Source organism: Rhinolophus hipposideros (assembly GCF_964194185.1).
Source record: "Rhinolophus hipposideros genome assembly, chromosome: 5".
Lineage (NCBI taxonomy): Eukaryota > Metazoa > Chordata > Mammalia > Chiroptera > Rhinolophidae > Rhinolophus > Rhinolophus hipposideros.
In genome coordinates, this window is record NC_138051.1 from 76,067,190 (window position 1) to 76,091,535 (window position 24,346).

At 36.2% G+C, this 24,346-nt stretch overlaps 1 protein-coding gene across 5 annotated transcripts in view; it reads left to right on the top strand.

Annotated features, from left to right (window-relative positions):
- Positions 1 to 23,466, top strand: part of PCNX1 (pecanex 1) — a 144,141-nt gene extending 120,675 nt beyond the window's left edge. For all 5 annotated transcript variants that reach the window (XM_081049093.1, XM_081049095.1, XM_081049094.1 and 2 more), the window contains 9 exons: positions 825 to 1,055; positions 6,216 to 6,316; positions 7,074 to 7,224; positions 11,730 to 11,960; positions 12,783 to 13,057; positions 14,451 to 14,656; positions 16,757 to 17,199; positions 17,610 to 17,750; positions 17,935 to 23,466. In XM_081049093.1, the coding sequence (XP_080905219.1) occupies positions 825 to 1,055; positions 6,216 to 6,316; positions 7,074 to 7,224; positions 11,730 to 11,960; positions 12,783 to 13,057; positions 14,451 to 14,656; positions 16,757 to 17,199; positions 17,610 to 17,750; positions 17,935 to 18,075 (1,920 nt within the window). In that variant the 3' untranslated portion in view covers positions 18,076 to 23,466. The remainder of the gene's footprint in view (positions 1 to 824; positions 1,056 to 6,215; positions 6,317 to 7,073; positions 7,225 to 11,729; positions 11,961 to 12,782; positions 13,058 to 14,450; positions 14,657 to 16,756; positions 17,200 to 17,609; positions 17,751 to 17,934) is intronic.
- The last annotated feature ends 880 nt before the right edge of the window (positions 23,467 to 24,346 follow it).

The following is a 24,346-nucleotide window of genomic DNA, read 5'->3' on the forward strand; positions in this document are numbered from 1 at the left end:
ATCAGGCAGGACAGCCCAAGGAATTAGACGTTACCTTCCAGGACTCAAGTGCAAAGACTAAACCTCTCTTGGGGTGAAATTACCTCTTTACTGCACAAGTATTCTATTGCTAAATTGCTAAAGATTTTACAGAAATACAGTATGGGTATGATTTGGGAGCTTGCAGGTGAAACCAATATTTTCAAGAGGAAAATGTGTGCTAAATTTTAATAACCCGTATCTGAATTTTCCATGTATTGTGTTGTTACCTCTGTGGACCACCTTATTTGTGCTGAGTGGGGTGAACTTTGAGTGTTGTACTTAATGTTTGGTTAAATTCAATTTTAGGAAGTTGAAGAGATTGATTTTTACGTTTTTCACATGTGTATGCATTTGTGTGTGCATGGCATTTTCTGTCTCTCAATGTGTATATTTCTGTTGTTCTGTTATTAGTTATATTTCTATAACTTGACCTAGGACCACAGGATGAGTTAATAGGTTTTTATGAGAAATTTCTCAAAATAAATGTACCACGATAAAAGCTTTTCACCTCTCTTAAAAGATCCTAAATTCAAAAGCTCTAAAATCAATAGACTAGAGTTGTTTTTGAAGTTGCCTTGCTGAATTTATGGTTATGATTTTAAAAGTATTAAATGTTTTTCATCCAGGAAGATCTGACGTATATTATTATAGCATTCTTAATGTGTATATTATTCTACTGAACTAGAATATTTGAGAGTTGTACTATCCGTATAAACAGTTGGGATTTATTTACTGAGGAACTGGAGTTAATTAATGCACATTGTGATTTAGCCTGGATTTTTTTTTTGTCTTTTCCTCCTTAGGGTATCATTTATTATGTTACAACCTCTTCTAAGCTAGAGGAGTGGCTAGCTAATGAGACAATGCAGGAAGGACTACGTCTGTGTGCGGATCGAAATTACGTTGACGTGGACCCTACGTTTCATCCAAACATTGATGAAGACTACGACCATCGGCTAGCAGGCATATCCAGGGAGAGTTTCTGTGTCATTTACCTCAGCTGGATAGAGTACTGCTCTGCCCGAAGAGCAACGGTACGGTGCATTTTTTTCATTTCTACCTCTGTGGGTCTATTTTTCCAAAAATGGAAAGAACATCTCGGTTATTATGAGGTCTGTTTTTCCAGATCTTCCTTTTTCTGACCATCTGGGTAAGAGAACCTGTCTGGTTCATTATGTTTGGGCCAAACCAACCAATTGCCCAAACAAGTTAAAGTGGCCGCCATCATTCTTTCATGTGCAGTGTCATAATCTGATTCCCCAGTCAGCATGCCCTATCCCCTGTGCATGCACAGACATATGCACAAATTTAGGTAATATTACATGTAGCACCTTCTTAAAGAATACGTTTTGGGGCACCTCCTTCCCCCCACACACCAGACTTAAGGATAATTTATATCTTTTTCCCAAATTCAAAGTCTAGACCAATGCAGCAATAGAGTTTTCTGTGATGGTGGAAGTGTTCTGTGCTGTTCCAGTATGGCAGTTACTAACCCACCACATGTGGCTATTACTAAACACTTAAAATGCGGCCAGTATGACTAAGGAACTGAATTTAAATTTTATTTAATTTTGATTGGTTTAAATTTAGGACTAGTGGGCTAGTGACTACCATATTGGACAGGTTTCATCTAGACTATTGACTTTCAGATGTTAACATGGGTAAAAATGCAGATTCTTGGGCTTTGTCTGAGAGATGCTAATTCTGTAGGTCTAGGCTAGAGACCCCAAGTCTGTGTCACCTTGGGTGATTGTAGTTCAGCTGACTTTTAATCCACACTACTGGATACCTTGTCTTATCCGAAAGGTAAGGTGAGTTACAGACTTCACCATCTACTACTTTCCTCCTAGGTCTCATGGCTCTCATGGCCGTGTTGCTCCGCTAGTCAGACTCCATCTAGCATAACCGCAATGCCAAGGCCTGTGGTTCCAAAAGCTGATTGCTCCCACCATTACTGGTTTCCAAGCAGAAGTCTTGTGTAGTTGCACCACCAGCATCGTGTGTTCAGGATTACTCTTGTTTCAGGGAGCATAGGGAGCCACCTTGTCAGCTAGTGCCTTTCCCATGGTCTGGGATATACATACTGACTGTCTTCAGATGTAGCACCTGCTTAAGTCTTAGTATACGGTTTTTATCAGGTTTGGGAATTTCAGTCACTAATTTTTTCAAACATTTTTTTGTGTTCTTTTCTCCCCTTTTTTGGGGGAACTCTAATTACATTTATATTAGGCTGCCTGATGTCCTACAGCTCACTAAGGCTTTTTTCAATCTCTTGTGTCTGTGTTTAATTTTGCATAATTTCTATTGCTATATATTTTTAGATCCTTTATTTTTTTCTTCATTGTTTAACATGCCATTAATCTCGTCCAGTTATTTTTTTATCTCAGACATTGCATTTTTTGTATCTCTTGAGATTTAATTTGTATCTTTTAGATAAATCTTCCATATCTCAACTTAACATGCTGTTATTCCTTTATCATATGAACTTACGAAATACAATGGTAATAATTCTTTTAATGTCCTTGTTGACTAATTCTAACATCTGTGTCAATTCTGGGTCAGTTTTGATTGATTATTCTTCAATTATGGGTCATAATTTCCTGCTGCTTTGCCTACCTGACAATTTTTGATTGGATGCTAGACTTTATGAATTTTACCTTGATAGGTGCTGGATATTTTTGTGTTACTGTAAATATTCTTACTTTGCTGTATGTGACACAATTAAATTCCTTGGGGACAGTTTGGTACTTTCAGGACTTGCTTTTTCTTAGGCGGGACCAGAGTAGCCTTTATTCTGGAACTTTCTTCCCCATTACCCAGACAGTACTCTTCTGAGTACTCTAGTAGCTACACGAGATTTTCCATTATTTCTTTTTGATGATACTTTTCTTGGCTTTGGGTCTTTGCTGCCTGTGCTGATCAGAAATCTGCTGAAGACTCAGGAGGGGCCCTCTTCACAGATCCAGAGCCTGCTTGCTGTGTAGCTTTCCTCCTCATCACTTTGCCTGCAAACTCTGGCTGCCTCAGCCTCCCCAGACTACCAGCTGTATCCTCAACATGGAGACCTTGAGGTTCCATCTCTGTTCCCCTTTTTGTGCTGTGGTCTAGAAACTCTTGTAGGGCCGCCTCTTTTGATTTTCCTCTTTCAGGGATTAGTGTCCAGTATCTCAAAACCATTGTTTCATATATTCTGAATGTATGGTCTTGGTTGCTCAGTTACAAGGGTAAATCTGGTCTTCATTGCTCTGTCTTGGTCAGATGCAGAAGCTAGAACTAAATTTAAAAAATTTCTTTTTTTTCATCACAAAAGCAATACATTTTCAGCATAGAAAGTTAACTAGGTTGGGGAGGAAGGGAGACAGAAAAGAAAGAAAATCATCCGTAATTTTATTACCCATTATAATCACCTTTAATATTATTTTGTTTATATAAATCGAAGTCTGTACATACCCCCTCCTTTATGTTTCTTTCCTATTTCTTTTTTTTTACGTGCTCACATATAATTTATTCCAGATCAATCCTGTACAAAATGTGAACTTTATCGCCAAGAAAATACTTGTCCTTAAATGGTTGAGTAATATGACAACTTTTCTTGAAAACAAACTGGCAACTCAAGTTCCTGAGGGCAAAAACGTCAAGTCTCTGAGTCAACTAGCTGGTTTGCTGTTGCGTGTTGCTGCAGGCAATTTCACGGCCCTAAATCAGGGAACCCTGTAACTCCTACCAGGAGATGAAATCTTCCATGGAGCTCCCGTATAGTTGCTTGGCCTGTGTCCTCATCACAGAGGTCCTTGGCTGTGCTGATCACAGTGACTGACAGAGGTGACATTTACTGTCAAAGCCACCCTTCCTCCTTTACTTTCCTTCAGATATCTAGATCTTTCACTCTCCACCCTCCTTTCAAAGCTTCTGGATAACATCCTTCAATCACAGAAAATTATGTCATGGCACTCTTTTTTTTTTTCAGTTAAACAGTAAGAGGGTTAGAGGACGTAAGATTCTGCTTCAAACTATAATATTGTACATTCGTGACATTTCTGGAAACCACACAGAACATTCATTTAACAAACGTACATTGAGAACCTATTATTTATCGAACTCCTAAGGGTGGTAGGTCCTAATGTGGGTTTTACCTTGGAATTTCACCTGGGAAATTTTGTTTTCTTTTTATAAGTTTATAAATTTATACAATCAGTATTCTTGATATTTTTTTAATTTATTGCGGTGACAACTGTTAGTAAAATTACATAATTTCAGGTGTACAATTCTGTATTACATCATCTATAAATCCCATTGTGTGTTCACCACCCAGAGTCAGTTCTCCTTCCATCACCATATATTTGATCCCCCCTACCCTCATCTCCCACCTCCCACTCCCCTTACACTCTGGTAACCACTAAACTATTGTCTGTGTCTATGAGTTTTTGTTTCTCATTTCTTTTGTTCTTTTGTTGTTTTTTGGTTTGTATATACCACATATCAGTGAAATCATATGGTTCTCTGCTTTTTCTGTCTGACTTATTTCGCTTAGCATTATACTCTCAAGATCCATTCATGTTGTCACAAATGTCCCTATATCATCTTTTCTTACCGTCGAATAGTATTCCATTGTGTATATATACCACAACTTCTTTATCCATTCATCTATCGAAGGACATTTTGGTTGTTTCCATGTCTTGGCCACCGTAAACAAAGCTGCAATGAACGTTGGAGCACATGTGTCTATATGGATAAATGTTTTCAGATTTTTTTGGGTAGATACCCAGGAGAGGGATTGCTGGGTCCCTATTTCTTAATAGGAAAACAAGTGCTCTCAAATTCTTTATCTACTGTTTTGTAATTGGACTCAAAGTTCCATCAAAGATCCTGCTTGGTGAAACTAGGATATATGGTATAAGAGATAATATATCTTTGAAACCACTCTAATTGACAAGCAAATAGAGGGTCTTATAGATATTATTAATTAACTAAATTACTCGATTGATGGTAATTAAATTTAGTGAACATAAATTAATAGTTTATAAAGCCAAAAATACATACCACTGGCAAAGTTAGGGTAATTAAGCTCATTATTAGCCTATGCATGTTTTTTCAATGTTAGCATGCATTGTTAGAGTCACCTGGAATGTGGTTGCTGACCACCACCTCCAGAATTTGATTTCATAGATCTGAAGTGGCCCAAGAATTTGCCTTTCTAATAAGTTCCCAGGTGATGCTGATACTGTGTCCTAGGACTAACTACACTTTGAAAACCATTGTCCTCAATGGTTTCTCAGTAATTGAGATGCTACCAAGATTTTCTTTAGTTTTATATAAGGTGTGCCAGTTTGTTTATATTTACATATTATATGTGAAATATTTGTATATACTAGTAAATAATCAAGATACGCAGTGGTTTAAAAAATTAAAATGTTGAGGGGAAGCACTATTCTACAGATACCAATTTAATTTTCTTTACTATGATTATGATCTTAATAGGCTAATGCAGCTGTCACTAATAGCCTGCTTGCCAGGTTAAGTCCAGAAAAAACTAGTTACTAGATAACATATATTCTTAGGAGAGGGCAATGTCAGTAATGATGTATATCAGTAAGTACTTTGAGATGTTTAATTAAGATCCTAATACTCTGTACACCAGTTCTTTTTCAGTATGTCCTAGCATTATAAAGTACTAGATTTTATTTAAAGAGTCTAGAGAACCTAATATACATTGATGCTTCATTTTATACTGTTTTGTTAAGTTTCCTTGTATTAGAACGTTTATTTGAAGAGATAGAAATTACGTACTAGTTGAGTTTCTCATCCTCTCTGATTTATTAAATATATTCTGATTTGTTAAATGCTTATATGCCTTTTTGATTAATGTTCTTTGTGTTTTTTATTTTTTGAGGTATAATTGACATACAATGTTGTATTATTTCCAGGTATACAACATAATGATTCAGTGTTTGTATGTAGTGGAAAATGGTCACCACAGTAAGTCTAGTTAACGTCCGTCACCATACATAGTTACACATTTTTTCCTTGTGATGACAACTTTTAAGATCTACTCTCTTACCAACTTTCAAATATGCAATACAGTATTACTAACTATAGTCACCATGCTGTACATTAAATCACTGTGACTTTCTTATAACTGGAAATTTGTACCTTTTGACCCCCCTCACCTCATTCTTTGCTTTTGTTTTTTTAAGCCACTGGATGTGGATAAAGAATCCTCCTTGGTGACTCTTTGTTATGGACTATGTGTTCTGGGACGGAGAGCTTTGGGGACTGCATCCCACCATATGTCCAGGTAAGAAAGGCATGTCTCTTTTTAGGAAGAGAGTGTGGGAAGCTGTATAACCTAAATCTGAAAAATCTGAATTTTTCATGGAAGCATTCTATGCTGATTTATTTTAAAAGTCTCCTCAGATGTTGTATAGATCATTTTACTGAACGTAGTTGAGTTCTAAGTGTTTAACAGAACTGGCTTTTAAAATTGACATACTTGTGAGCAACTAGTGATAATGAGAATTTAATAAATTTAAGACATTTAAAAATATAATCACTTCATAACATTTGGTCTCCCCCCATATGCATCTGTTTTTCTAATAATTCATCTCTTTTTTATTTTTCTGTATTTCCTTGCAATTTTTGTCTAGAGCATTTATACTTTTAATGTAGCTGTGCATTAGATTTTGGAACTCTAAATATAAACTAGATTTCTTGACATATGCATCCAAATGAATGAGAATTAAGAAATACCGTGTATTTTAAATTTCTTCTGTGATTATTACGTGTTTTCCATTAGGCCCTCCTTAATTTCTTTTAACTTGTAGACTCTTTGCCTGTCGTTTATTTTCGTGGGCTCACTGTTACAATAATTCACAAACAGCGTTCCCAGATCAAAAGGCCCTGTGACTTGTCATGATGATTCAGGGGTGCTGACCTTGGTTCTTGGAATCTGTATTTTTAAAACCTCCCAAATGACTGTGATGCACAGCCAGATGTAAGAATCCATGTAATGGAAGACCTTTGTCAATGTGAACTTTTATCTCCAATCTTAACAGTAATTTAGAGTCATTCCTCTATGGATTGCATGCCCTATTTAAGGGAGATTTCCGTATTTCTTCAATTCGAGATGAATGGATCTTTGCTGACATGGAATTGCTAAGAAAAGTAGTCGTCCCTGGAATTCGTATGTCCATTAAACTTCATCAGGTAAGAAGAGGAAATTTCTAATGCCTCGCTGCTGTTTAATGGTACTTCTTCATTTGACTTCCTAGTTAGGTTTCTTAGAAACCTTTTGAGAAGTAATCTGATTTGAAACGAAGAAAAACATGATTCATGGCAAGATAGTAAATCTTAGAAGCCTGCACCTGTGTTTCTAACCTTAAATTTGAAGATTAATATTAGAGAGTGACTGGTGTGAGCATGAGCTTGAGAAAAAAATGTAAGCAGTGACAAACTGGAAATAAGTCTTTGGCTCCTGTAATACTTGCTTTGACTTCACATAGTTATAATTCACACCTCTTCCGTGAGTGACTGTTGGCTCACTCCCAGTGCAGTGTAGCAGCATCTCAGGAGTCTGATAAGTGCTGCTATTACTGAACTGTAAGTTTCATTTAGCGTGTTATATAGAATAATAGATGGTTAGGACAGATTTAGCCTTAGTTAAATAATCCTAGTAGGGTAAAAAAATTCAAGTGAGGCCCCAAAATGTATATCCAGAGCCCTGGATCATTTCAAGAATGTATTTTGAAATTAAGTACAGTAATTCCTCACTTAACGTTGTCAATAGATTCTTGGAAACTGTGACTTTAAGCCCAACGAAGCTTAAACCAGTTTTACCATAGACTAATTGATATAAATGAGAGTTAAGTTCCTACGGTATATTTCTGGTCACAAAAACATCACCAAACTTCTAAATAAAACTCCAAAACACTTCCAGTATTAAACATTGAAATTAATGTGAGATATATGTACATTTAAGAAAGATGAATAAAAACAAATAAGATAATTGTTTTTCAACCTGATTATTTCAGTTTAGGTCGCCTCTCCCAGCAGCTCAGGCAGCAAGACGGGAACCAACCCTGAACAGACACCATTCCATCGCAGGGCACACTCACACCCACACGCACACCCACACTCACACTGGGACAACATAGACACAGCAGTTCACCTCACGTGCACATCCTTGGGATGTGAGAGGAAGCCGGAGGCCCCAGAGAAAACCCCGCAGACATGGGGAGAACATGCAGACTCCACACAGACAGTGGCATCGGCCAGGAATTGATTCTTTCTCTTGGGAACATTATAACAAAACAATATAATTTGAGAACTTACTGTGCTGGCACTTGCTGCTCTAATCATTTCACTTGGTAGAGTAATCAGATCTGATTAGAGACCACATGGTAAGACTCATTAAAATGTATCTGCTGTGCTCAAATCTGATTGACTCTTTTTTTCCTAAATAAAAGGTGAATTACTCTTCAAGTAATTTTACTATGATCAAAAGTGTTGGAATGAAGTTAATGTCCCACATTATTTAGGAGCGTTACTAATAAGGGATATATTATTTTAAAATCTCTGTGAAAAATGGAATACTGTTTTAAGGATGATGGGAAAAATACATATTTGGGATCAAATAGAATTGTCCATCTTCAGACTAGCATTAAAGTTCTGAAACAAAATTCAGTGTATTTAAAAGAAAACGGTAATGATCTCAGATTAAAATGTTTTTAAAACTTGAGTTTCTCAGAAGGTACCAATTATTTCTGTGCTATGTAAAAGATACTCTTTTATACATAGCATAATTATCTAACAGTTCCTGACAGACATCTTCAGTTAATTCTACACGTTGTGTAGACGTTTTATCTCCATCTGGCAGAGAAGAAACTGAGGCGCAGAATTCAAAGCCTCTGATGCCTCAGGTCTCTGCCTCTAGTCTCTTCCTACAAGTACTCTTGACTGTTGCTGTCAGGTCCATATCCTTACATGTCCCTTTGGCTGTGGCATTATTGCCTGTGGCACTGGGTCTCTGCCATACAATCAGGCCCCACACACGTGGGTACAGCACACTGAACGTTAGCCATGACTGACAAACAGGGAGGGTAAGGAGGTAGAATCGGGAACCCAGGAGCCATGGAGGGCTGTGGCCGGGAGGAGATAGAGAACACACATACAGCCGGGAGTAGTTTCGTAATTTTGATAACCTTCAAGGAAGGTAGAGAGTGGCCTATGAAGTAACGAGCAGCAGCCATTTATTGAGCATCACTTTGAGCCAGATGCTGGATTGCCCAGGAAGGACTCTCGGGACAGGAAAGATAAATATGTTAATCAGTACTGGTCATCTCCAAAGTTCAAAGTTCACATGTTACATACTCATGAAATTCCAAACAAAATGAACAGTAGGCCTGCATATGAAAAGGGTTCGTACATCCTTGCCACATGCCCCAGCAATTTCACTCCTAGATATTTACCCAAGAGAGTGAAAGTATATGTTCACACAAAGACTTACACACAAGTGCACATAGCAATTTTACTCAAAATAGCCCATAACTGGAAACAAATGCCCATCAGTGGATGATCATGCAGATTATGGTATAGCCGCATGATAGTTTATAACTTAGCACTAAAAAGAAATGAACTACTGTTAGACACCATAACATGAATGAATATTATACATAACGCAGACTCAGGCATATAAAGAGTATCTATCATATGATTTTGTTTAAATTTTAAAACAGTACAAACTAATCTATAGAGACACAAAGGAGATCAGTGGTTGCTTGGGAGATTGAATGTCAAAAAGCAGGAAGGAACTTTCTGGAGTGTGCAAATGTTCCATATCTAGACTGTAGCAGTGGTTACATGGGTGCACGTATTTGTCAAAGTGCATCTAACTGTACTCTTAAAGTGGGTGCAATTTATTGTATGTAAATTATACCTCAAATTTGACTTAAAAGTAAGATTCCATTCTCAGAGAGCAAAAAATATAGCTCATTACTGTTATACTACTTTTGTAAATTTCTCAATTCAGTCCTAGCCTCTAAATTTTAGCTAAGCAAATATTTCCAATTTTTATACATTTTCTTTGTTTTCCTCATTCAAGTTGGTTTTTCATATCTTCACATATATCTTTTTCTGTTAAAGGGTTATCTTGCTGTTACAATTAAGGAACACTAAAACAAGACAAAATGTCTCTAAAATTGTGGATTTGTTTAACTAGGCACTTTTCACAGAAAGCCACATCTCTAGAATGACGCTAATACAAGGTGTGATCACAAAATACGGTGAATGTTTAAATTTTTAAAAATTTATTACAGTAAAAGACATATTGCCATTAATCCCCCTCAAAATACTCCCCCTCGCTTCAAACACACTTATCCCATCATTCTTGCCACTTTCTGAAGCAGTTCTGGAAGTCCTCTTTCCTGAGAGTCTTTACTTCATCCTCCATCATGACAACGCTTCCTATCACACATCGCTTCTGGTACAGCAATGTCTGTCAAATAAAAACATTTAGGGTGTGTCTTCACCCTCCTTATTCACCACATCTGGCACTGTGCAGCACCTGGCTCTTCCCCAAAGTCAAAATGATTCAGGACATCAAGGCAGCCATGACAGCGCAACTAGACACTCATGAAAGAGGACTTCCAGAACTGCTTCAGAAAGTGGCAAGAATGATGGGATAAGTGTGTTTGAAGTGAAGGGAAGTATTTTGAGGGGGTTAATGGCAATATGTCTTTCACCATAATAAATTTTTTTTTATTTAAACATTCACCGCATTTTGTGATCACACCTCGTATAATTTTTCACCGTCTCTCATTTAGTAAAGAAACGACTCGGAGCTCGGAGCTTTGAGGACAGATTAAGGATCTTAGTCCTAGATAAGCTAGTAAAGCCTTCCCGGAAAAATCTCTTGGTCTTAATAACTATTCATTCTTTTGATAAGTAGGTACTTAACATCTACCGTGCACAAGATTCTGTGGCCTTTAGCATGGATGAAACAAAGGAGTATATGAAATGTATCTCCCATTCAGAAACCTATAAATTAACAGGGTATACAGTGCATTACCCAAATACCCATAACACAATCTGAATTTCTGAAATGATATGTTATTAAGGAAACACAAGAATATATGGGCGCCTTCATATTTATAATTGAGAGGTTGATAAATTTTTATATCCAGGTAAAGTAACTCATTTGTACTCAAGCCAACTGATGGGAATGTGTGCTTTCTGAAGGGGAGATGAGTGAGAGCAAAAAGGCAATATCCTCCAGGATGCACGTCCAGGTCTGAGGTTAGCCTACCTGAGAATAATGAACGTTTTCATGGTACATGTGAACAGTGCTTCATAGTGTAAAAAGTTCTCCAATACGCTATTTCAGCTAACTCTTAAAACAACCTTGTCAAGTTGGTTAAGCTGAACCTTAAATAGGCTTAGCTGCTTCCTAGGTTTAGAAAATTAGTAAATGGTAATGCCACACATTTATATAATGTGATATAAACACATTTATATAATGTGATATAAACACATTTTTTGAGTATTTTTTATGTAGTTTATCTCTAATAATATTAACATGTGCTAATTTGAAATACAGAAACCAGTTTTTAAGAATTTTCATTTAGTAACTGATTTAATAATTACAGAAGATTTTATCATCCTGGAAGCCATTTTCTTCTTTTCCTAAAAGAGATAAATTTTTATTCTTTGTATAGGATCATTTCACTTCTCCAGACGAGTACGAGGACCCTACTGTGCTCTATGAAGCCATTGTATCTCATGAAAAAAACCTCGTGATAGCCCATGAAGGGGACCCTGCATGGCGGAGTGCAGTCCTTGCCAACTCTCCCTCCCTGCTTGCTTTGCGGCATGTCATGGATGATGGCACCAACGAATATAAAATCATCATGCTCAACAGGCGCTACCTGAGCTTCAGAGTCATTCAAGTAAGTTTCTGAGGCACTTATTGGCTCCTGAAGAAATTGGAACTCAGATAACCTTATCCAAACTTTTAAAAAGTAATTGAAACTCTTTTATAGGAAAATAAAATTACCATACTACATTAGCATTTATTGTTTATGAGCACTTAATTTTACTTACTTTGTCAGTAATTTAGTCTGTCCTCTGAAATTTTCTCATGTGCCATAAAGCCTTAACATTTTTGCTTATTTCTGTTTTGACAGTCTGTTGTCTGTTATATGTTATTTGGGCAGAATCTCTTAAAACATCAGCTCCATATTGCTAAGATGATGTGATTCCTAGGTTGCAAAATAATACCAGAGCTTGTACTGAATAGAGATCAGTAGATGGTTTACTCTGAGATTTCCATGGATTTTTTGTTTGTGTGTTTGGTTTTTTAAATATTTCAGGACTTTAGCAGACTTTGTCTCTGAAATTTTATTCTGATAGTTTGTAATAGTTTATTTTTTTTTCTCTACTTCATTTAATCAAGTCACAAACATTCTTTCAACTCTAAGTATTTGTTACCTCTCATTTCTATCAAAAATGTTTATTATCCCAGTTACAAAATTCAGTGCTTCAATAAACTGGGAAACTAAATGGACTGCATTTCTACTTGTTATTTTTACAAGACAGAGCAGAGGGAAGAATTTGAACTCCTCTTCAAATGTGGCCAAGTTCTATTTGTTTCCTGCTTTTCACAGTTGGTTATCATAACGTCTTTTGTACCCTTCCCATTTCTGCTCTTCTGTTTATATGAATTTCATTCTTGGCCCCTTAACCTAATTCTTATGTGTTCTGGTTTTCAGGTGAATAAGGAATGTGTCCGAGGTCTTTGGGCAGGTCAACAGCAGGAGCTTGTTTTCCTACGTAATCGTAACCCAGAGAGAGGTAGCATCCAAAATGCAAAGCAAGCTCTGAGAAACATGATAAACTCATCTTGTGATCAACCTATTGGTTACCCGATCTTTGTCTCACCCCTGACAACTTCTTACTCTGACAGCCATGAGCAGCTTAAAAAAATTCTTGGGGGACCTATCAGTTTGGGAAATATCAGAAACTTCATAGTGTCAACGTGGCACAGGTGAGCCATCGGGTTGCAGTTTTCAGTGGTGGTGTATCCTGCCTCTCTTAATCTAAGCGGTGTGCGTTACCATCACCTGGAAAGGTTGTAGGAAAATTACAGATGCCGTGGCACAATATAAATCTATTGTATCTGAACTTCAGGAAATAGAGTCTGAGCTTTATGTCTTCAAACTTTTACTTGATAAATCTAATGTACAAGTCTGGTTAAGAACCATTGCTTTAGCATGTACTACGGTCTTGAATAGTTCCCTTTGTTTAATTTGTTTGGCTCTCTATTGCAGCATATTGCCACGATTACTAGAATGTGTGGGTCAGCAAACAGAGCAAATTAGAGAAAACTTGTGCAAATTGATTCCTTTCTTCTATTTTATTTTGTTCCAGCAGTAGGGGGAGCATTCTATACATGTTGAAACTCCTGGTTGTGCAGTGCAGACACTACTGCCATTTTAACAATCCGATCATCGCTCAAATCACAAATCTGAGGTGTCATCAAGAATGCACATGAATTTTTTCTCTACCTTTTGTCTAGTAAATTATGATGTATGGTACAGGAACATCGTAATTTGGTGGCTGATGAAAAAAATCACAGAATATTATTTTCAACTTCTTAAGAGTTGTTCAGATCCTTAAATCAGAGCTTAAGAAAAACACAATCTTGGAGTAAAGCAACAGACTCTCAAATAGGTGTTTTTAAAGTCTTCTAGGACTACCCACCATTAAAGAGTAAAGTTTTACCATTTTAACATCAGTCTCTGTTCAGACAGAAGGAAGAATACAAACCAGGATAGTGTTCAAAGAAATGTATTTTTCAAAAAATGTGTTGAGCTGGTGGAAATGCCTTGTTTGCCCAGGACTGAGTGGTTTCCTGGGATGCAGGCTTTTCAATGCTTAAATCAAAACAGTCATCGGCAAACCAGGACAGTTGGTCACCTTACACACTAATAAAAAAAAATTTTTTTTTTTAAAAGGAAAAATCTCTGCAGCTGCTCCCTTCAGGTGTGCTGCAGCATAAATTAGGTTTAGTTTAAATAGACTAGGTCTTCAGGTGCTGCATATTTCAGAGGCACTGAACAGACACTGGCAAGAATTCTATTTCCAGCTGTGATCTTAATGGTACAACTGTGTTATGTACAGTTCTTTATTATATTGGTGTAAGAAAGATGATAGATTATGTAAAAGTGAAATCATTTGGGAGTATTGAGGCAGTGAATATAAGAGGAGGGTATGAAAACATAGCAGACTTTTTTTGTTCCTAATACTGATTGCACTATAAAGACTTTCAAAGGTGAACATTAGTAGCATTAAACATTCAGAATAGCTGGAAAAAGAATAAAATAGCTATCTTGAAGTGATCTTGGGATAATACCTCCTACTCTGGTATTTGTTCTTAGGTTAAGGAAAGGTTGTGGAGCTGGATGTAACAGTGGTGGCAATATTGAAGATTCTGATACTGGAGGTGGGACTTCCTGCACTAGTAACAATGCAACAGCTGCCAGTGATCCCCACAGCAGCGTGCCCCAAGGAAGCACCGGAAACCCAAGCCAGGGATTGGGCTCAGGACTCCATCCACCTGTCACATCGTACCCTCCACCACTCGGTAACATGAAACAAAATTACATGTATAGTGATAGCTGTAGGGTTCAGTTAGTATGTGTGTATAAAGAGGATGATATATTACCTAATTGGAAGTACATAAATAGAAATTTTGTTTGATTTCTGGGTGGTTATTATCCTACTTGTTTATTTTAATCTTTTTATATATATAAATATATATATATATATATTATTTGAACTATTTCTTTGAAAGTATCCTTTTTAAAGGCTAATAATATGTAATTGATATAATTCATTTAACTTCTCTCCTGTTGGACAATGATTTGGTTTCTTAGGAATGTTGTAATAATCTTTGTATATAAATCTTTGAATCATATATTATTATCTTAGGCTGGAGACTTTAAAAATGGAATCATCATGTTAAAGTTTATGAGACTATTTAAGGTTCGTGATATACTGTGTCAAAAATCTTGCCCGAAATTTTTTTTTGCCAGTTGGTACTCTCAACCAGTCATATATAGGAATGCCCATCTAGTAAACTTTCACCAGCTTTGCGTATTATCAGTTCCCACCTCTGCTCCCTGTTGCTCAGCGGGACAGAAGTAGTAGAGTAGTCTTTATTTTATTGTTTTAATTTGCATTGCTGTGACACCTGAGATTGGAAACTTTTAAAGGAGTTTGTCAACTGTTCCTCTTTCTGAAGTGCCTATTAAGTTTCTTGCCCATTTTTCTATTTGGTTATCTTTTTCTTATTTGGGTTTATATTTTCTGGATTTGAGCTCTTTGTTAGTTTTCTGTACTACAAATATCTTTTCCCATTCTGTCTCTTGGCTTTCCATTCACTTCTTGTGAAGAGTGGCTTGCCACTTTTGGATGAGAAGTTCTTAATTTTAATGTAGAGAAATTTACTGATCTTTTTCTTTATGATTAGTACTTTTTATATCCTATATAAGAAAAATTTAAAATCCCAAAAGAAGGTATTCGTTCACTAATTTACCTTTTACCTGAGATCCACAATCCACCTGGTATGCAGCAGGAATCAGAATTCATCTGTTTCCATATGGCTAGTTAGTTGCCAGCACTGTCCTTTTCCCCATTTCTCATGGATCAAAGTCTTAAGATAATTTACTTCAGCTGAAAAAATCCAGTGATACTGGAATTGTTAAGACTCTAAATAGATGTATGATCAACATTTTGTAGGTTATATATTAACTTTTGAGTAAAAACCTAAAACTTTCAGTGTGCTTCCTTAAATGTACCTTTAGTTCTTGCATTGATTGGCTCCTTTTATTTTCAGATAAAAAGTACATGTAGCTATTTTTTCAATATAATTAGCAATTATTTTCTAATCTTCACATCACTTATGAGTCAGGAAAAGGACAGATCTGAAGAATCATGTCAAGCTATTTGACAAAGGACATAGAAGAACCTGCTGTTCAGCATCGCTGATGATTCATATTTATTAGTAATCCCTAATGTATATGAAAATTACAATGTGGTATCACTGTCTGTAGGCAGTGTAGCTTCTCTTTGGGATAGATTGTAAGGGTATTTATACTGTACTTTGCAAAATAGTAGTTACAGAGCTCTCCACTTACCACGTTTCCACAAAAATAAAACCGGTCTTTATTAATTTTTGCTCCAAAAGACGCATTAAGGCTTATGTTCAGGTGATGTCCTCCTGAAAAATCATGCTAGGGCTTATTTTCCGATTAGGTCTTATTTTCGGGGAAACACAGTAGTAGATCCTTAATAAATATTTCTCAGTCTCATTTCCATGAGATATTTCTAATATGTTAAAAAGGTATTCTTGTTATACTGAAATACTTCTATGAAAGATATTTAGGATTTATCCCAACCTTAAATAGTGACGTTTGCTGTAAGTTATTTAATTTTGTCTTTCTTTTGCTCCAGAATTTGAATTTTAAAATGCTTCGGCAAATAAAAATTATGTTATAAAAACCACACAAGAAAACATCTCAGCTATTTATTTCTTTTTGACAACTTTAAAAGTTTTAGGTATAAATGTTAAGTTCAATAAATCCAAGTAATTGCTTAAGGGAGGAAGTCTTAGAAACTACAAAAAAAAGAAGAGTTGTGTTTGAATCACTCAGAATGAGTGCTGTCCTTTCTCCTTCCCTAGGCACCAGCCACAGCTCTCACTCTGTACAGTCAGGCCTGGTCAGACAGTCCCCCGCTCGGGCCTCCGTAGCCAGCCAGTCTTCGTACTGCTACAGCAGCCGCCATTCATCCCTCCGGATGTCCACCACGGGATTTGTGCCTTGTCGGCGCTCTTCTACTAGTCAGATATCGCTTCGGAACTTACCGTCATCCATCCAGTCCCGTCTCTCTATGGTGAACCAGATGGAACCCTCCGGTCAGAGTGGCATGGCCTACGTGCAGCACGGCCTTCCTTCTTCCAGCAGCTCCAGCCAAAGCATCCCAGCCTGCAAACATCACACTCTCGTGGGCTTTCTTGGGACAGATGGAGGTCAGAGCAGTGCTGCTGATGCACAGCCAGGAAACACCTTCAGTCCTGCCAATAACTCACACGCCAAAAAGGGGGAGGTGATTTACAGAGTGCAAGTGAGTAAGCCGGGGGTTCTTTTTGCACTTTCTGTTACTCATTTGTTTTTATTTCTTGTTTGTTGAGTGAAGGACTCTTGTGAAAACATAACCTTATATTACTTAATCTGAAGACTAAGCCATTCTTGAATATTAAACAAGTTTCTGCAGTGTAAAACCTGAAAGCAAGCAGGTTTTCAGCGGTAATATTTGTTCCCTACCCAGTCATTGTCGTGTGGCTATTGCAGTAGGTCTACCAGTAGGCCAAAAGGAGTTTGGGAGGTGGCTCTTTAGATTGTTTTTTATTCCAGTATAGGCAGTGGAGAACTTGAAACAGAGTCCTGTTAAAGAAATTTTGTTTGGGGTTGTATAATTTTTGATCTTTAAGACAAAAATGAATTGGGAATGACCTATGTGTATTTAAAACGTAGATTGTGGATCCCAGTCAAGTTCTAGATGGGATCAACCTGTCAAAAAGAAAAGAGCTGCAGTGGCCTGATGAGGGTATTCGGTTAAAAGCTGGGAGAAACAGCTGGAAAGACTGGAGTCCTCAGGAGGGCATGGAAGGCCATGTAAGTTCTTTTATGACTTTTTTATAGCCTGACTGACTTATATCCATGTTTTTAATTGATTTATGCACTACTATGCTTAATTATGTAACAGAATTGCTACCTGTAATCCTAAGTGAAGGATAAGAGTTTGTGAGTATATTCGAGGTCTCTGCCACTAACTTCTTCTTTTATTCTGAATCATTAGGTGATTCACCGATGGGTGCCTTGCAGCAGAGATCCAGGTACGAGATCCCACATCGACAAGACAGTACTTCTGGTTCAGATTGATGATAAGTACGTGACTGTCATTGAAACAGGGGTTCTGGAACTTGGGGCTGAAGTGTGAGCCAGTGTTAGAACTACATGGATTTTCCCTGTCAATTCCAAGACCTTGGGAAAAGAGGAGAGAGCAGAAGACGTGTGCAGGCATCACTGGTCCTACAGGGGAGACTTGAACATGGAGCGGGCTGGGTTAAGCGCCTCTCCTTTGCCCTCCACCCTGACTCCTGTCGCCGTCTTCATCCCCGAATAAATCAAATATTTTTTTAAGTTAGCTGCCGAGAAAACATTTTGCATGAAGGATAAAGTTCTGTTAAAATACATCCTTTAAAAAAGTGTTTTCCTATGCATTGCCTATGCTTTAAATCAACAAACTTGATTTCTAAAGTATGATCTCATATTTTTCTAATTTCTTTGCCAAAAACAATTGCCATGTTTTGTCATAGAACACGAAATCCATTTACCTTCATTTTTAAAAACAGACCAGTGTAGAAACCTTCAGTTTGACATATAGCAGTATAAAAGTTTAATGTACAGTGAAAGAGACTATGAACAGACATAGATTTATCTTATTCCTTGAGCGCTAAAAACTTTAATGAAAAAAACTGCACTAATTTTTTACAACAATGCACTAAAGTCTGAGATTTCTCAGAACATTTATTTATATATAAAAATAAAATACCATTATTTAAATTGCCTTTGGGATTAACCCCTTCCCTTTCCTTTGTAAACATACATAGCAGGAACTGTGCTGCCCATTTTTCTGTTAGTAATCTGTACTTCATGCCAGTACTTTGGATGTTTTCTTTAAAATGCATACTAAATCTCCAGATAAACATAGCTTCATCATTGGCATTTCCCGGAGCCAATAGTCAGTGAATCGGTCCTGTGAACACTACTGCCAGCTCCCGTGTCCACATTGCAGATGAGCTCTTGCACGGCGAGTGCCCCAGGTACTCTGCTTCTCTTTACTTGGGACAAGCTCTGCTGGGGTCAGTCCTGGGAAGAAAATACTTGTGCTTTTCAAAGAAGAAGATGAACGTCCAGGAATCTAAAAAAGGACTGATTGCCTTTTATTTTAAGAGCTCTTAGCTCTTGAAGTTATTCACATGCAGTTCAGTTAATCAACTAAAATTTTTTCAGACAAAATTATCCAAATGGTGCAGTTCTTATTGTTATATCCCTCTTTTAATAACTTCGCCTTTTATTTTCCTCCTCTCTTCTTTTTCTATTACTTGAATTTTATTTCCTGTAATTTATAGTGTGTAGCTGTAATTTGAAATATTTATAACTGTGAAATTGACTTAATTCAGATGTTGTCTCATAACTTAAATTTTATTTTATTTTTTAAATGCATGTTTTCAGGGAAATAAGTAACTCAGATTTACAATTGGGCTAGGTGGGAACTGCAGTTTAGATTTAATTTGTCAACTTTTGGCATTTTTTAAATCCTTCAGAAAACTTTTACCTTTTTGTGTGAAACTCCAAAGAAGACTGTACGTCTCCTCTGAGCATTAGGAGTAGCCATCTTTCTACCCCATGAATGGAAAGTAAAAAGAAGCAGGTGAAACTAATTTCAACCATACATTTTATTTAATCTCATGTATCCAAGTATTACTGTTGTAACGTGTGGCACTAGCCATATTTCAAGTACTCATTAGCCACGTGTGTCTAGTGGCTACTGTGTTAGACAGCTTGGGTTTAAAGAATCTTTTTGATGAGATGATGGGAGAGAAACTTTTTTCTGCTAACTGTGATGTAGATTTTACAGTGTAGCGTAACATTTCAGTAGAAGGAATAAAAACGAAGGAAGGAAGTAAATAGTTAATATACAGTATCTTACTGCATTTCTACTCAAAATCTATTTCTTTTTCCTTTTTCTAATTTAAATTTTTGTGGTTAATCAGGACCCAGTGTGCCTTGTGTTGACGTTTCCAGACTTCACATTTTGCAAATTTTGCTATTTAAAAACATTTGTCAAATGATTTTCTGAACCTTTACACAAAGGTACCCTTTCTAAATTAACCAATTAAAATGTATTTTCCTGATACTGTCATTATATTCTGTATTTGCCTCTTTTTGGCAAATCTGTAGTATGCTATTAAGGTTCAGGCTCTGTTTTTTTTTCTTCCGAAGCTAAATATATGATTATCTATCTACATATTATTCTCAAAGGAATTAGGCTCCCTGCTGTTTGTCCCCTTTTTGAAATGAATATGATCTTTTTGTGGTCGTTGCCTAGATGAGAAGTGGAGCCTTTTTAGTCTTAAATGGAAGATAATTAAAAATCTGAATTTCAGATAATTCAATCAGAAGGGCTAGAATTACTTTTATTTCTAGCCTCATCCCGGACCCCCAATTGTTAAACACATCACACACTCAAAAAAGTTGTATTTCAAATACCAAACTAGATTTTATATGGAACGTATATATTGGGTCTTGATTTGGGGTAGCAGCTAATGGACATTTTTCTCAAAACAAGTTGAATTTTGTTATCAGCCTTGAAGTTTTATGATTAGGAACCCTAAGAGGAGCCCTGTTATTTTTTAAGACTTAAAATTGATAGTCTTTTTAAAATTATAATACTTTTCTAATAATTGCATCAGGGGAAATAGTGATAATTGAAGAAAGATTCATGTCTTAATAATTTGACCTAAATTATTATATAGAAATATATATACTTTCATTGATTAAGTTGCTCATACATATCTGGTTCTACTCCCCACCCCGAGAATAGTGAGCTATTTGTGTAGGTTCCCTGCTTAACTTTTTTCATTAGTGTGTATGACTCCAGCATACATCCATTAGTGTCCTTAGTTCACAATTGCCAAAACTTTCAGAGTTCCATAATTTGCAAGTAAAAATAACGTATTTAAAACACTAGTTTTGTTTATTTCCTTTTTTAGAGTTTCCTTGATGCCTTTATTTTTATTGTTTCATTTTATGTTACCCCCCTTGGAGAGAGAGAGTCCTGGAATGAGTTATAAATTGTTAGCTTCTCTTCTTGTTTCCTCTCATTCAGTGGCAAAAATAATTTTATAACTCAAAATTAAGCTTTTGGTTAATCTTCCAGTTTGTAACTTGGTGTGAGCCCTCTTTTTACACCATTTTCAAACTTGATAAAACTTTAAATGTTCACTTTTTTCTAAAGAAGTCAAATTTTTTTAAGAGCCTAGATTAATATGTTGATATTTAAGAGGCTTGGGAGTGTAGTTGGTGAGGCTGTATTTTTAAGATAAGAGGAGATTAGTTACCTTTCAGGAAATTGATGAACACACTACATCAGTGTCCACCTTCTTTGGGTTTCCATTACTGGAAGATTAACTTCCATTAGGTTTGAAGTAGTTTTTAAAATATTTCAAGTACATTGGAGATACTTCTACTAATCCATGAAACAGAAGTAGTCAGACTGTTTCTATCCTGAGTGAGATATGGAAAATTACTCTGTGTACTAAATGTCAGGCAATGAAAATACAGGTTTTTATGTAAGAAACTACATCTCATTAAAAAGATGTATTTTTCTTCCTGGGTTGGGTTTTTTTTACATCTCATATCAAGATATAAAAACAGCCTCAAATGTAACTAAGCACGGAGAGCTTAGCTTAGCCTTAAAAAAATTCTGCTTTGCGTCTCAGCAGCATCTTGCTTCTCGTAGAAATTCTTCATTTGCTGGATTGCTGCATAAAGTCATTCATCCAGAACTGTCTCGTTTAAACTTGATTTGCCCAGAGTCTATCCTTTTTATTAGTTAACTTTCGAAAATCCTTCCTCTTAAATGTGTGACTTGAGAAAAAGATAGCTTAGTAATTTTGAGTGAGAACCCTTTGAATTTGTATTTTCTAGCTACTAAACTATAAACTGCAGCCCAGGTTGTTGTTTTTTGTTTTTTTATTTTTCATGAATGTGGACAAAGTCCCCCTTTTTTAAGTCCTCACTATTCATTATTAGTTTTCTTTGTATTGTAATGTGACAGTATAAAGTTACTTTGCCTGGACACAGACCCAGTCATGTTTTGGGGTTTGTTTTTTTTTTTGATAGGATACATTGTTCAAATGATGTATGAAACATCCATTTTTATTTAAAGGCTTTTCCTTTTCATTCCAAGAAGAATGGAGAGAATAATGTCAATTAAGGCTAAGATGACACTTGGAACGTGTTGATGGAGTTTGACCTTACTGTTTCAGTCATATGTGGAAACTGAGTTTTATTGATCTGGAGAAAGAGGAAAATTAGATATTATCATGTATTTGTGCAGCATAAATTTTAATATTACGTTGGATATGTATAGTGGGTTTGTTTGTTTTAAAATATTAGAAAATCAGCCTCTTCATTTCTCTTTTTTTAAAAATCTGACTGGTATACATCTAGGCCTTCTCATTTTTAACTTGTTAAATGTTTAGGTAAGAACTCCAATTTGAAAAGAATTAATTATTATAGAAATAAATCTGGTAGGTATGTGAGTGAGTATTAATTTTGCTTGAAACAGAAGTATATTTTCTGCATTGAATCACCTCATCAGAGTTATCTCTCAAGAATTATATGTGGTAAGAATTTCTTTTTATTTCCTATCAGCCACATATTCTTTCTGAATTAGAAAATAAGTTCCATTTGTGAGCTGAACTTCATTATCTGCCATTTTATGGAAGCAACGTAACACTCTTTGGGAGAACCAGAGCCGATTGTCATCTCAAGGTTATATGACAACTCTGTTCTAACACTTATTCCTATTATATAGGGTTATACCTTTTTTCTTATGCCTCAGCTCTGTACCTGACAATTTATGATTCGGTGAAGCCAAGCTAGAAGAAACAAAGACCATCTAAGATTGTGATAATGATGAATTCCTGGGTGTTACTTGCACAGATCAGGTTATAACCTGGAATTCCAAACAGAGTAGTAGTGGAGAATAATGGCTGCTCCGGATGACTCTTGGGTTTGGTGTAATTGCAGTTAAACAAGATTTTGTGTATTACAAAGCTTGATTTTACAACCAAAATAATAGAAGTGGGGGCAAAATCATGTCTGCTTATGCTTTTTTAAAAGCTTGTAGTTTAAATAAAAATAAATTGTAAGAACTGATTACCTTAACCCTATACAAGTCTGGCAATGAGCTCTGCATGAGGAAATGGAAGGAAGAATACTGGTCGTGGTTCTAGGAAGGTAGGTGTGAGGAAGGAAAATGGGTTTCCCTTTTCTGATCATGGGCTCTAAAAGGATTCATTGCCTCTACCAGCACTCATTATAAAACCAGAGATAAGAAAGAATATATGTACTCGCGTGTGTCTGTGAGTGTGTGTGTGTCTGAGTGTTTGTTACTCTAAACAGCTTGTAAATATTGTAGTTGTTTAAAATGGAAAATAAAAGCTGCGATTGTTTTTTTTTTCTTTGCAAATATATTGCATCAAAAATACAGTATTGACAGTGGATAAAACACTGAGGAAATAAATTTTTTTTTTCATTTTGCCTTCTGTCCATTTTTGTCAAATTATGAAAAAGTGCATAATATTAAACTTTGCATAGCATATTTTTAAAGCATGTGCTTGGTTCTGAAATAATCATTTGAAACAAGCTTTGGCCACGTGATTTATCTTATAATAGAATAATAGAAATGTACATATTTCATATTAAAAGGATATGTTTTCACACTTGGCAGAAAGGTTGTTTAAATCTTCTGAATTTACCTGAATGTGTCATACTAATGATAAAATATTAGTTGGAAAGTGTAGGATAAAAAATATATATATGTGTTCACTATGTTACACCAAATTACAGTACAGAAACAGGAAAGAACAGTTAGTTTATGGTCATCAAAATCAAGCAAATGCTAACTTCGGGGGTGTAATTAACCCACTGGTTTCATGTGTTATACTTAAAGAAAATACAAGCTGACTTTCAATGAAAATAGATACACTCTTGATGAAGTGACTTATTAAGCCTTTAGGGAGTCATTAGAACTAATAGTTACAACCCAAACCAGCAGGATGTAGATTATGTGCTATCTGCATCAGAATCCCAAACAGTTTGCTCTCCTCCTGCCCGGGGATCACAGTGGCACCACTGTAAATGGAGTGGTATTTAGTATTAAAGGACAGTATTTTTTCTGGTGACAGGAAACAGTCTGGTTAAATGAAACACATCGTCAAAGGAAGGAACTCTTCACGTATGGAACCACATTAATCTTAGAGCCAGAGATTCAAAGGGAAGTTGACATGAAATTTGGGTCCCTCTTCATTATTTTTAAAGTGCAGTTTACTTAAGATTTTTCCTCCTAAAAGATCCAAAATGTTTTGCTGACCTGTAGCCAATGAATCTCACCATGTAGGTGCATTTTCTTCTGG